This window comes from Bombus affinis, chromosome 3 (genome assembly GCF_024516045.1).
Source record: "Bombus affinis isolate iyBomAffi1 chromosome 3, iyBomAffi1.2, whole genome shotgun sequence".
In the NCBI taxonomy this organism is placed as follows: domain Eukaryota; kingdom Metazoa; phylum Arthropoda; class Insecta; order Hymenoptera; family Apidae; genus Bombus; species Bombus affinis.
In genome coordinates, this window is record NC_066346.1 from 7,396,587 (window position 1) to 7,411,310 (window position 14,724).

Below are 14,724 nucleotides of genomic sequence, written 5' to 3' on the forward strand. Positions count from 1 at the left end.
TCCGTATTAACAAAAATGTTCTATTTATGCTAAATTTTTTATCAGAAAATTTCACAGGCAAACAAAAATATATATTAAATGTCTAGGATTAATTAACGTGAAATGAAATTAAACTGAATAACAAATTTTTTAATTATTTCTCTCCAATATGATATTATATATCAATATTTCAAGTGTTTCTAATCTTTTTCATACATCCTATTATTATGGAATTGTGGAAATTTAATTTAAAAATTTCTTACGCAAGATTGTCCAAATAAAAAATTCGTAACAGTAAACATGTAAACAACTTCCTAAATAGAAATCTCACGTATACATAAATTTGTATCATGTCAACGATAAAAAGATAATAAATGTGAGTAGATATGGAAACAACCTTGACTAACTACACTGTCACAGTTTGTTCCATATCGACACCGAGCATTTATCGTTTCGTCATTATTGTTTCTTGGCCATTCCATTCGTATCGTTCGACCTTCTATCCTCACAGTAACCGTAATGTTCAACCTTATCCCCATGTGTAGTTTTTGAGAATAATTTCTTTCTTCTTGTACACTAAAGTCAAAGTTTGACATTTGCCGTCGTAATGAATTTCCAGTTTCTACTAACAGTGATTAGTTGTGTAATATTCAGTATTAATGGTGCAAGAATCTTGGTGTTATTTCCGCATCAAGCAAAAAGTCACTACATCGTGTTCGAGCCATTATTGAAGAAACTTGCTGAAAATGGTCATCAGGTGGTGTCAGTGAACTTTTTCCCTCAGAAAACGCCTTTGCCTAATTTTACAGATATTGATATAAGTTCAAGTCTACCAAGTTTGGTTGGCACCAAGACAGTGCCAAACTCTTTTAAAGCATCTAAATGGGAAGTACTTAGGGCGGTGCTTAATCGTGGTGCACCATCATGCGATTCTGTGCTGAATCATCCGGCGCTGAAGAAGCTTCTGCGATCGAAGGAAAAGTTTGACGTTTGCATTATCGAGCTTTTTGCCACTGATTGTTTTCTTGGTATCGTTCATACTTTGAACATACCGATTGCAGTTGGAGCTACCAGCAGCGTTATTCTACCATGGACGAACGAGATTATGAGGAATCCTGAAATCCCTAGCTATATCCCGTGCTGGATAAACGATTTAACGGATCAGATGAATTTCTTTGAGAGATCCATTAACTTTGTGGATTTTCTAGTCACCAAATTTGCATACAGGTGAAGCAAACTAATACTACTGTATCGTGTTTACTTTTGTAGAATCATTATGAAATATTATACAAATTCATTTGCACCTTCAAATTTCCCATAAATACATAGAAATCAGCAGTTGAATTATGTTAAACTAGATCATTATATTTAGAGATGATACATAGTATTGAACTAATTGAAATGAGACATTTATAAGCTTCGTTTGTCTTCAAGAATTTAACATAATAAGTATAATTTTGTGTATTGTGTATTAAAAACTTGTATGCATGGTCGTCTTCCAATGGATGATCTTCTTTCAATGAAACATAGTATTTTGTACACTTGTTTTTACGAATTCTTTGTAATATTGCAACCGTAGTTTTATTTATGCAATAAGTAATTATTTAGACGGAGTAAAGAGTAACAAGTTTCATAAATCTTCTAATCGAAATAACCAATGCTGTTCGTGCTAGAACGTTAAACAAAGTACTTCCAGATTTTCTAATTCAATACCTTAAGCGAGTACCTACTTTACGTGGAATCCGTCGTGTCAATACTCGACACTTTTAATTCTGTTACAGATACTTATCAGATAAGCCAGGTTACGAAATTGCCAAAAGACATTTCGGTGACGATCTGCCCGACTTTGACACTCTAAGATCGAGAATATCATTGGTATTAACAAACGGACATGCAGCAGTTAGCACTTCGCGAGCCTTGGCGCCAGGATTCAAGGAACTGGGTGGTATTCACATACTGTCATCAAGTCCACCATCGTTGCCGGAAGATCTTCAGAATTTTCTTGACTCGCACAGCAAAAACGGTGTTATTTACTTTAGTCTAGGATCGCAAATAGACTCGTCCACCATGTCGGAGCAGGCGTTAGCAGCTTTTTACAGAGCATTCGAGCAAGTACCGCAGCAAATACTATGGAAGTGCACCGGAGGGAAAATGCCCACGCTGCCCAAGAACGTTAAGTGCATCGAATGGGCGCCCCAGCTCTCCATATTGTGTACGTATATATTCTTCTTTACTAGTACCGGAAAGTTTAAGCATCGAGAGAATATTATCCTATGGTGGCCATAAAAAACCTGCGAATGCTTTTATGCGTGGTTTTTGCTACTTTCCGTGTCGAAGGTTCCGTAACTTTCTCATGTTCTTGGTTCGGGTTTTCGATCTGTACATTTATGAGCAAAATGTTGATCGACTGAACAGAGGTATGTTATGTTGCAAGAAAAAAGTATGTAGAAAGAAGTATGTTATGTTGGAGTAAAAGTATGTAGTAAAATTCTAGACAACGAACATATTCTAGTAATATTTATGCTATGTACTCATTTTAATATTAGTCTAGTCAGTACTTTCAATGATACTTAAATAAGCGATAGACGGCGTGAAAATATAAACTGTAGCAGTTAATTGTAACGCAAGAGAGATCTGATTACATAATTCTTTTTATGAAAAGATAAATTTAGTAAGAGTAAATCTAGTCGTTAGAAAGCTAGGAATAAAGTTTCTACGAAGGGTCGTTGTTTTTGACAAAACAAAAACGATTTAAAATATTTGTTGGGTGCACCGATCAAAGATACATATATTTGTAGCCTATAAGTATCGCATCACGTTTTCTACATATAACTATATATAGTGACGTATGAAATATTTTTCCTAAAATAGAAAGAGAAAAGGGAATATAAATTTAAAAAAGAGGAAAGATTGAATGTAAATTAATGGATGTAATTATTTCTTTAGTAATTATCAACGTTTATTGTACTAACAAAGAATCTATTATCTTAAAGAAAGGAGACGTATTGGTGTAGAAGCTTAGTACCAAATTATCATTACCTTATCATTAAATATATAGAAGATAGTATTAGAATGGTAATGTACAATATATTGCTTAATATAAGATATCGTGTTTATCATTCTCTTATAGTTTACATTTATTATCAATAATTAATAATAAGCAATAATAGTCACTAATCAATAGGATTAGTAAAAATAACTAACAGTAATTCATTATCGTACAATATTCATTTTTGACAATGTTCATTTTTACTGTGACATCAAAAAATATATTATTTTTAATATATAACACTGTTTTGTACGAGGAAGTTGGAAGATATAAATACACATACGTATACTTTTAAGTTTAATAATTTAGGCGCATTGATTTTATATTTTTTTCGTGTTGAAAAAGAATACATTTAAGATTATATTTTTATCGTGAAATTAAATGAAAAAATTTATTTTTGTTTTACGTATCCGCAGTTACAACGAGTAGTTGAATTTCAAATAATTCAAAGGTTTCGATTTTTCCCCTTGACCTACTGGTTCGTATCAATAATCTGTTTCATGTATCTGTGTTCGTATCAATAGGACAACAGTACATTCTCTCATACAATCGACAACTCCATTTATGATTCCGGATATTGAACCCCGAAATCGAATAAAACGGATTTAAAGTATGCATTAACGTTAAATAATTTATAGATCAATTTGCCCGAATATCGAGCACCTTTTATACGCATTATCTATCTATACTACCTACGTCCCATTTGTTGTCAATAATCATAATTTTGTGTAGTCAGATATAATTGTAGTTTATTTTATAATATGATATTCAACGCTATCTATATAGCGTTTAACCTACCTCGAGTTTCTGTATCTCTGTCGTTTTATATGTCCTAAGGAAACACTAAATAAGATGAATCCCCGAAAGGAAGTACATAGCTGTTATCTTCTAATAGAAAAGTGATATATTTCAATTTATGCTCGTGAAAATTTTAAACTTGTTTAAGCTTCTTTTTAAGCAACGCTTAGAAACCCAGATCTTTATTACAGTTTAGTATACTTCAGTAAAACATGAAGTATACATAGAAATAATACGGAAGAATTGGATTCTTTCAATTTATAGATACTTCTAAAAATTGATATCAGTTCGTTATCAGTCAAAAGCACGTGTATCTCTACTTGACTAATCATTAAATACTCTTTCCTCGATTATTAATTTTCCATTATTTTTTATTCTTTCTGGCTGTCGAAATATTAAAAATGCTGCAATACATGAAACCCTGACCTAAATATTCTAAAATACATATGGGATTTATATCGAACTAAAGGTGAAAAGGAAACGCAAAGTAGAAATCAGTTTTATAAAATACTGAAAACAGAATGGTAGAAAATACGATGTGAGTTCGTTGAATTATTCAACAGAATTTTTGAACCAGCGAAAGAGCAGAAAAAAGTTATAAGCCATATAAATTTTTAAAAATTAACGAATACCTTTGAAAGCGACTGGATACTAATTCATGTATTGAATATTTTAATTATCAATAGAGCTGCACTGCTAAATACGTATATGTGTTTATTCCTGAAAATAAAATATTTGCATTTAATAAGATATTTATAGTACTATGTTTAAACTTAAGATTACAATATTTGTGTATGGTCATTTGTAACAGATGGCCAATAAACGAGAAAGATTTTTTAAAAAAGTATTTAACTTGTACATTTTTTATACTATAAAATGAATAGCAATTTTTTATTTTTCACACAGAACACTTTTTTTGATATTTTTCCAGATTATATTAAAGAAAAAATGCTTTAGAAAAAAGATATGCAAGCGTGCCTTATGCAGAAGTAAATTAATCCTCGAACTTTGAAAAATAAGGTTAAGTGCATCACTATTGTCGAGCAACAAGCCTCAAAAAGCAACTCGAAACTTTCGTTCCTCTGAGATTGCCTGCCGAAAATTAGTTTGTTCAATACGGAAGAAGTGGACCTTCAAAAGGAGAGCAAATCAATGTTTTGAATTGTAGTTACATAGATATAGTGAGCCGCGATTGTATAATATTTGCTATTATTAACAGAAAGATGAAAATTTATAAGAAATATTTCAATAATATTCCGATCGTACATCAACGAACTAAATGAATAGAACATTTAAAGAATGTGAAAAATAAGATACATTTCTAGATATATTTTATACCATATAAAATTCATTTCTGATGTACGATAATATGTGAGCCACATAATTTTTCAAATTAACTTCAATTTTACTTTTTATTATCGATCATTTTTATATTTCCCTGTGTATCACGTTCCATATTTATTCAATATCTACAATGTTTTTTTTTTTACTAAAATAAATATATACATGATAAAACAATATGTAAAATAAATTGCAAAATCTCGCTTGATTTAATGAATATGAAAGTAGATAACGAAAAACGACCAGAAATATTCGCCACGATTTTCAATTCCCCAAAAACGAAATCTACCTTGTAACACCTTACTGTCTTTAATTATTATTTATAAAAAGAGTGTTAAGCTATGAAAATTTCTAAATCACATTACTGATAACCGGTACATAATTTCCTTTGGTTGCAGTTCGCTCGGCTATTTTGTTTCGAATAAAATCTGTTTATACGAGCTATTATTAAAGTTTATCGAGGTAGCGCTGTAATTTAATATCGCGATATCGCATGATTTGACATACGTGTCACGTTCAGAGCGTTATAGAATTCTGTACAATTCACGGGTTTAGTACATCGTAAATAAAGAGCAAGTTATAGGACTAGGAGAATAATGTGTGAATTAGGACAGGCTTAAATTTAGGCTAGGTCTAGGTTAAATCTTGGGATGGATCCAAATTTCCACATACGTTACCTGCATGTTCCATTTCGTATGCTGTTAGCAATCAGATCGCTTTGTATGCAAACGATCGCTGTTCAAGTAATTGATTTAGATGCACAAACGAGATTCGAAGCGTTATTGACAAATTGTTCATTATTCAATTTCTTGGTACATTATTCCTTCAAATCGATGTCTTGCGATCTCCCGGAGTATTTAAATGAAGTTTCCCTAAAATATTTTTTCGTTTCAATTGAAGTATCTTCGGCGTTATGTCTTTTTGTGAATATACGTAGGTATATACACACGTGAAACTATAACTATTCAACTGGAAGAATAATATTTGTTTAATTATGTGATCAAAGCCGCCTTTTTGAATAAGTTTCCTGTTCTTTTTATTTTTTCTGTTATTCCTAGTTACAACAGTCGTTTGGTGTAAATTATTAGCAATGCGAAAGAATGAAGATGTTACTTAAGAATACAGATTACTAAGTAACATGTATTTATAAAATCGAACTTTTATGTGCATTATAGCTCCCTAGAATGTGTAAATCATTCCATACAATATGTTCTTATTACTGAACCTAACATTTATTATTTCCACGGGATTACTCCGCGAGAAAAGAAAAAAGAAAAGAAAAGAAACAATATCACAAAAGGTTTAACTTTATTGGTTTGAAAATTACCAGGTCACCCGAATGTGCGGCTATTTATTACACACGGCGGATTGCTAGGGACTCAAGAGGCAGTTTATTGCGGGGTACCGATTCTTGGTATACCCCTGTTTGGAGATCAGCACTTGAACATGGCCTACTTCGTGAAAAAGGGGTTGGCTCTGAAGCTGGATTACCGTCAACTTTCATACGCGCTAGTATCGAACGCTTTGAGCGAACTGCTCGTGAACAAGAGGTAATCAGAATCTTCGTTCTTCGTGCAAATGGAAATTTCATAGTTCGGGTAGCGAATCGAAGAATCAAGTGAGAGAAAGAACGTCAAAGAGATTTTTCCACTAGCTCTACTTCATCAGCTATCTACAGACATAACATATTTTCCTTTATGATTGCATGCACACAATTGAAAAATATTCTACAAACTATTAAAAAATATTTCAATTAAGTATTTTATAGTACTTACGAGATAATCGAAGATATTTATATTTAGCAATACCTTTTATAAAGAAGAGATTTTTAGTAACTCCTTCTTCAATGAAATTTCCAAATTTCAAAAATTTCATTTTCCAAGAAACTATACCAAAATTCCAAGAAACGCAGATGGCATATGGTGTTCGGTGCACAGACACTCTTCATCATCTGGAAATTGTAAACATCGGTTAAACGTTCTCGCCCGTACAGATGAGGGTAACATCGGAGGAACGTTTCTGCATTACAATTGTATCGGCGGTATGCATTTGGCAGATAGCAATCGCCTCCCGATAAACGGGCCACGCGTACTGAATTTCATCGTCGATTTTCGAATCGATCGTACATTAATTACTGCAAACTCCCCTCGCTGCCTCCCCCATTAATCGCCTGTCCCGCTACAAATCATTGTTAACGATTACAATTACTCCCAAGTGTAAACGTCTTCGTCGGTGAACATCGCAGATCTAAACGGTTTGAAATTTTATCGGCGCAACCGTGAATATAGTCGGTGAATCTATTAAATCTATTAAAAACGGTCTATTAAAATTGTACCACGAGTCTATAGGATTAATTAGCCAAAGTCGAAACTTGCTTGTTTACTTGAATCGTTGCCGCGATAGGTAATCAAGTATAATAATGAAATTAGTGTACTAGATTACATACGATACGTGTTTCAGCCTTGTACGAGATGTTTTAAACTGGAAGAATATTGGAAATTGTTCGGTGCAAATCGAGGATAACAATGCTCCAGTTGCCAATTTTAATTATGCTGAGAACTTTCTAACTATCGTGCTGTTTTTTAATTACGCAAATCATTTTTTCTGGTACACGAGTCGAAAGAGTAAACATTTGTTGACATACTGAATCGTTTAAGTAGAGTAAACATTTAATAAATGAGAGACGTCAGTTCTGAAAACTGAATGTGAAAATTATTTAGTTTTCAATTCTTTATTAACTTTGCTGCGATCCTCGACATTTGTAAATTTGATGAAATTTTGCTTTCGTTTCAATCGAGAAAGGGGCTTTAAATGTTTGAAGAAAGTTTTCAGAGTAAACTTGAAATGAGAAACTGCACATTTGAATAATGATTCTTTCACATTTTTCTTAAACGTAAAAAATTTTTATTGGAGAATGAGGAGCTACAAGCTTCAAATCATTGGTCTTAATATTGAACTTAATTATCATAGAGAAGGTGTTATTAAAATATTACATTAGTTTTGAAAAATATATGAGCAGTTAACAAGTGAAATTTACATACGTATATTACACACGTATATAAACAAGATAAAAAATTTGCGGAGAGAATCGCGATAAGAAAATCTGCATCTCATAGCTAAACATAGGGTTTTATGTAGAGCTACAGAGTAAAAGAAAAGGCTACGTTAGCAGCTGATGCAGAGAATTTGTATATTGCAAACAATAGTATAAAGTATTATCCTAAAACCAGAAGTCATGCAAATTTAATACATAACAAATCCTTCAATTAATTACAAAATAATTATCGAACAATTTTTGATAAAATATGTGTATGTTCTTTATCACATTATTGAGATACTTAACATTAATTTACATTTTTAATGAAATATGAATGTGCTTTCAAATATTTTAGAGAATATATTAAAATTAATGTTTACTGAAGTAACAAATTCAATAAATCCATAATAAATCTATAATAATTAAAATTTAATTAATAAAATTATTATGAAATATAATAAGAATCATCTTGCAATTGAATATTTGAAAATTTTATTAATCAATTTTAATATTATGTGGAATATGGGGTGGAAGATACAAATAATTATAATATAATTCACAGCTACACGGATATGGCACGAAAAGCTTCATCGCAGTTCAAAGATCGGCCAATACCGCCATTGGATGAAGGAGTTTATTGGATAGAATATTTACTTCGTCATGGACCAAATTCTTTAAAAACAGCAGCTGCGGAGTTAACATGGTATCAATATCTATTGTTGGATGTTATATCTATGATGCTAATCTCAATTATATTTACAATTTTGATCGTTTATAAATTATTTAAATTATTATTTTGTCGAAGAAAAATAGTGTCAGTAGACATTAATAAGAAACGATCATAATGACATTGCTATTCTTGAGCAAGATTCTAAGGAATGATTTATTTTTTAAATAAAAATGTTTATTCGAGTCATTTGTACAATTTGTTACATTTGTTACTCGTTTTTAATGATAATATTATTGTTCACACTTTTATATAAAAAGATAAGAATATTTTTTATACTACCTTTATATTATAACAACAACGGTGGTGGCGAGAATATCTGGTCGAGTAGGGATTTAACATTGTTGTTCAGGACGCAAATTACAGTTCTTAATACTTTCACGTCGAGGCCGTTTGGCTGGAAACCTACACCACGTACGGCAGCTTTGTACTAAAAACTTCCGCCGTTCAGTTGGCAACGTACAACTTATACGAGAAATCAAAAATTCATGAAAAATTCTGGAACTTAAATAAAGATATAATTCACACATTAAGAACACGCGGAATATAATTTTTTCATTTGAAATTTCGTTCTTTTAAAAATCGAGTTTCAACGTGTTTAGCCCGATACGATGTGTGTTCGATAAATTTTCAAATTTCATTTCCTAGAAAACGAGATTTCAAATGAAAAAACTGCATTCCACATTTTAGATTTATCTTTTCATGTATGTGGAATAACCAGCTGCCGATTTTGTCCGCGCGTATTCAATCGGGAATTAGCCAACTTCGCGTAAATTGACAAGTTGTTAAACTCGATTTTCTCGGAAACGAAGTTTCAAATGAAAACATTTTATTACAGATTTCCAATTTATATTGTATTATGAAATTTGAAGCAATAGATACTAGTATTATACACATTGTTCATTTGCTGCAACGATGACTTACTGATATAGAAAACACAATTTTTGCTTCAACAGTTCGATTCGTTTTCCCTAAAATCATTATTTCTTGATATAACAATTAAGCAACAAATACGGAATAAAACCAAATATTTGCATTCGAAATAGTTAAATTTCTATGGCGAGCCATCCTTTTTCCAATGTATTTTGCCTAAGAGACTACAGTTTACAATATCATCAATACTGAGGACTGAGACAATGCATCGAAAATGCTTTTAAAAGCTTTGAAACTCGCGTTTACTTATAAAATATTTGGCCGAACGCTTTACGAAATTGCCTGACTAAAGTAGAAACTTACGGAAGTATGTTTAAGGGAGACATTTCTTCTAGGATAATAGTCAAGTTGTAAAATATTGAAACTTCCTGTGTATTTTTGATATGCTCCTATTCAAATTTCATAAGTTTTCTGCGTGAAAGGTTGATCTATATTTATTATCTTATTCCTTCATTTAAAATTTTGTAGTTTTTCGATTTAATAAATTCAATTTAATAAATAATATCCTTATTATTGGACACTTTATCGTATTTAATCAAAGTGTAGAGAGACAGATTTTCGAAATTAATTCTAAAAAGAAGAACAATATAATATTAATGAAAACGAACATAACATTAGAGGTAATTATGATATGTAACAAAAATATTTTAGAAGAATACATCTCTATCTATCTGAGATACTCTGAAAAAGAATTGAGCAGCACTTGTAGAAAATACTGCGAGTGTCAAGGAATAAGTTTTTCAAGAGAAAAAGAAAACTTATGCGCTAATGTAGTTCATGAAAAAGGAAAGTATATCTGTAGAAAAGCCTGTATGTGTCACCTGCTAGTTGTGAAGAAAACGCAAAGTTCCATTCGTTCAGATAAATGGCACAGATAAAAGCCGCGGATGGAATTTTCTCAAATCATAGATCGAACTTTTTTTCCTAAATGTAAAGTTTAGAAATGAAGATTACAATGCAAGGTATGATTTTTCCTTGAAATTGTCTTGTGATAAGTTAATATTTTCAATTAAAATCCAATACAACGCGTAATAACGCGTAATTTGAGTAAATATATACAGTAAATGTATAATTACTGTAATATGACGATGTTACACATAATATTATACAGATCAAACATGCACGAGGCAAATATTTACAACAGAGGATCATATTCGCCAAAATTCAGGCCGCTTGGTGCATTCGTCGAACAAAATATCTCACACCTGCATAGGAGAAACAGTAAATATAACGAAAGCCGCGGCTTTAGAATTTCAAATACCATAACAAAGAAAGGAGAACGTCATTATATTAGTTATACGTGCCATCTTACGCGACGAAAAGAAGCTTTTGCATATTCCAGCGTTATATCACTCGTGCTTTATTATGTATGCACGAACGTGAAGTAGCAAAACAGGAAGCCGGAAAAGTCAGCCGCGCATCTACCGCTCAGAGAATAAAAGCGCAGTTATAAATTGGGGGAAATCGCGTCTCTTTCGCGACTCTGAATGCAATCTAATAAAGTGTTTAGACTTCCCGGCCGTCGAATAAATCCCGAGGCGACCAGGAATACGAAATAAATGCGCCATATTAATTTAGCCGAATTTATAACGAGACGGGGTCTCTTGGTTTCCGTAAACGTGGTTCGTTAACAAATTTCTTCCCTTTGATATTATTTAATCAGAGATGCTTCAAAAAATGTGACGTTTAAAGATAATTGAATTAGTTTCTTTGTAAATGCCATGGTATAGGTGGCTGGAGGATGATGACTCATACAGAAATAAATCAAATGTGCGTAAATGAAATCTTTTAAATTCCTGATATGTCAACGTTCGTGAATATCGTTTGTAGAAACATATAAAACGTAATCTTTTCCACATTTCGGAGGATTATTTTGTTCATTTTCAGGCAACGAACACGTATATCGTGGAATATATTTTATTTATATTATAATATTATAATTTCAGTCACATAGTTCAGACCAATGTCGAGCATACTATTAATTTGAATGAAACGTACATATTGCTTTGACCTGCTTTCCAGGCTTGATTCCAACCGCGCACGTGTTGCTACGTCAAAGTATTCTTTACACTCCTCTGTACGAGAATTACATTAAAAAAGGACATGCAAGTTTTTTGAAACATTATTTCCGTACGGAACGAAAAGTTTCTTTGATATATTTTTTCTGTCAAACAGGAATTAAAAACAAAGTTTTATATCTCAATATATTTTTATCTAGTTGTATGACAAATACCGTTGCCTTTTGTATTACTTTAAAAGATATATATAGTTCATTATAATTATGCGCATAATAATATCAATATATAAAGATATTTCTATGAACTAAAGTATTAATATTTTACATGGTATTAAGTTTCAAGGCAATATAAGGAGAATTGTACATATATATATCTTTTTGTATATTTGGGGAAATCCTCATGGACCCTATCTAACGCTTAAAAGAAGTGCTCCGGGACTTCTTTCAAATTGCTGCCGGAGAACAAATTTGGGCGTTGTGACCACACCTCTCAACGTCATCCCCTGAGCCGTCGTGCAGGTCCGAGGAGGACCCGCAACCTTCTCCACGTGACGACCCCTATGACCACCTAGAGCGGCGCGAGACCTTACAAGGGTGAGAAGTGCTTATCGTTTCCCACTCTGCCCGCTTCTATGGGAGCATTATTTCTTCACAATAGGAGCGGACCGCGAGGAACACCTCAGCATCGCATCTACGACTGACGAGGGGCCCAAGCTCTTGCCAATTGCGAGTCGCAGAACATGGCGGGTGATTTCCCATGCCGGACAAAACTCTAGCGTGTGCTGGGCCGTGACCTCGCCCTCTCCGCAATGGTGACAGGTGTTCGTCACCTTCCTTCCTATGTTCCGTAGGTACCTGTCGTTCAGGTAGGCTTGAATGACACGAACAAAATAGGGAGGCACCTCGAAGAATTCAAAAGCCTCCACTATCCCATCCCAGGGTATGGTGTTGAACGCATTGATTATGTTCAAAATCGCCAACAAAAACTGTCAACGCCACCGCACTACGGGAAACATTGTACATATATACGAAGTATTCATTACGTACACTAATTAATTTTGAACACTATAAATAAGGGTGTTATAAATTTTATAAATAAGATCATATTCATTTTTAGATTAATTTTTATTTGCAATCTTTATTTCTTTTTTTATATCTTCACAAAATGTTACACTTCACGAAAGTAAAATACAGAATGTTTTAAACAATACAGGATATATTTGGGTTGAAAGTAACATGTTAAATGTTCCAAAGTGTATATTTTGTTTTGAGATTGTAATAATTCAGAATTCGTCCATTTACATTATCATAGATTTCCTCTTTGTTATTTTATTTATAATCGTTGATATTATTCTTATATTTCATCGAAACATCGTACTATTTTATCGCAGAATTTAAATTTTACTAAATATATATACATAACGTATCTTATGAATATTGCCATTGGTGTGTAATATTTTTGTTTCTTCGATAATAAGTTTTATTATCATATGTTTAATTATACTGCATATCATAATACAACAGATATTTTTATATATCCTATATATCTTAATAATATATTTTTACACATCTTTAATGACCTCCTTTTCTTTGACAGACTCCTATCATAAATCGTTAAAAATCCTCAATTGTCCAACTAAACTCACAGAAAAGCAACCAAAGAGCTAAAAGAAGTTCGCATTGAAATAATTTATTGTAGCGAGAAATTGCCTTGAAATATGAAGCTAAAGTAGAAGGAGTACAGAAGGATACGTATCAATAGTTCTTTAAATACAAATCTTTATGATTTATCTTTCTCGTTAACCGACTTAGTTTTTCCATTTTTCTCAATATATCAGAATTAAAAAAATTTTAGATACATTAGATTTGGAAGAATTATAAAATTGTTGATTATCTTCAATCGAATTAAAATAAAATCAGCTAAAAATTTAAGTTTTTTCTAATGTAATCAACGATTTCGAAAATACCTCACACTCGTCCTAGTTGAAAGAACTACCAAACATGATTATAAAGACTTCTCATCTTGTCTGTCAGGTTAACCACAATCCATAAACACGCTCCCTACTTACAGAATTTCGATTTTTAGTAGTACTATGATTATGATTTTATGATCATAATTAGGTATTGTTAATTGAGGCGCAATTCACGAAACGTTACTTTTGTCAAACTAATCAGTTTACTGAAACTAGACGAGTCTAGCTCGCTCCTCCTGCGCTCATTAGCTCGTTCTATGATCTTTTTCTCATTGTGACATGACAACAAGAAACAACAGGAAGAGGATGAGCTGTTACTGTCTAATGAGCCTCGTGCACTCATTTAACTCCCATGAAAGACCGTTTATGTTGTGTTCTGCCCGAGCAACGAGATGAAGTTGCATTTGCGAACAATATCGCGAGTTGAAAGAATAAACTTCGCATCGCACATTTTCATCCTGGCAATTTTTTGGTTTCGAACTAGGAGCTAGTAAAAGAACAAACTTAGCAGTTTCCAAATGACCATATTTTACATGACCAGCATTAGTGCCGCTTATTTTGTAAATAGTAAAAGATTAATCAGTCTCCGTTGGTTTCTATAATTATTACAATTAAAATAGATAATGATATTAACTGTAATATCTTGAATTTATGTTGTTACATTACGCTATTATTAATATTCTGAAATCTTAAATCATATTCCTACTTTACACTGGAACTAAAAGAATTTCGATTCTGTTAATGTAAATTAATTAAAAAAGGCGAAACTAAATTTCTAGTTATCACAAAGCTGTTTTTATTATATCATGAATCTGATTTGTTAAAGTGAAGATTCTGCGTTGATTAATAATGACTTAATTATGAATTACC

General features: G+C 32.1%; 1 protein-coding gene across 2 annotated transcripts; it reads left to right on the forward strand.

The window, feature by feature from the left end:
- The first annotated feature begins 378 nt into the window (after positions 1-378).
- Positions 379-14,724, forward strand: LOC126914154 (UDP-glycosyltransferase UGT5-like). Of its 2 annotated transcripts, XM_050717745.1 has the most exons (5): positions 379-1,206; positions 1,761-2,191; positions 6,498-6,717; positions 8,767-8,907; positions 12,307-14,724. In XM_050717745.1, coding segments are annotated over exons 1-5 (1,413 nt in total). In that variant the 5' UTR covers positions 379-586; the 3' UTR covers positions 12,308-14,724. The 2 variants fall into 2 exon arrangements, with proteins under 2 accessions (XP_050573702.1, XP_050573701.1); XM_050717744.1 differs by lacking the exon at positions 12,307-14,724 and having other exon boundaries at positions 8,767-9,116.

What these genes read in the sequence shown, in the direction of transcription:
- LOC126914154 (XM_050717744.1), top strand. Translation starts at nt 587, where the DNA reads ATGAATTTCCAGTTTCTACTAACAGTGATTAGTTGTGTAATATTCAGT. An exon ending in GTCACCAAATTTGCATACAG is followed by an intron (nt 1,207 to 1,760) that starts GTGAAGCAAACT and finishes ATTCTGTTACAG; the next exon opens with ATACTTATCAGATAAGCCAG. An exon ending in GCCCCAGCTCTCCATATTGT is followed by an intron (nt 2,192 to 6,497) that starts GTACGTATATAT and finishes GAAAATTACCAG; the next exon opens with GTCACCCGAATGTGCGGCTA.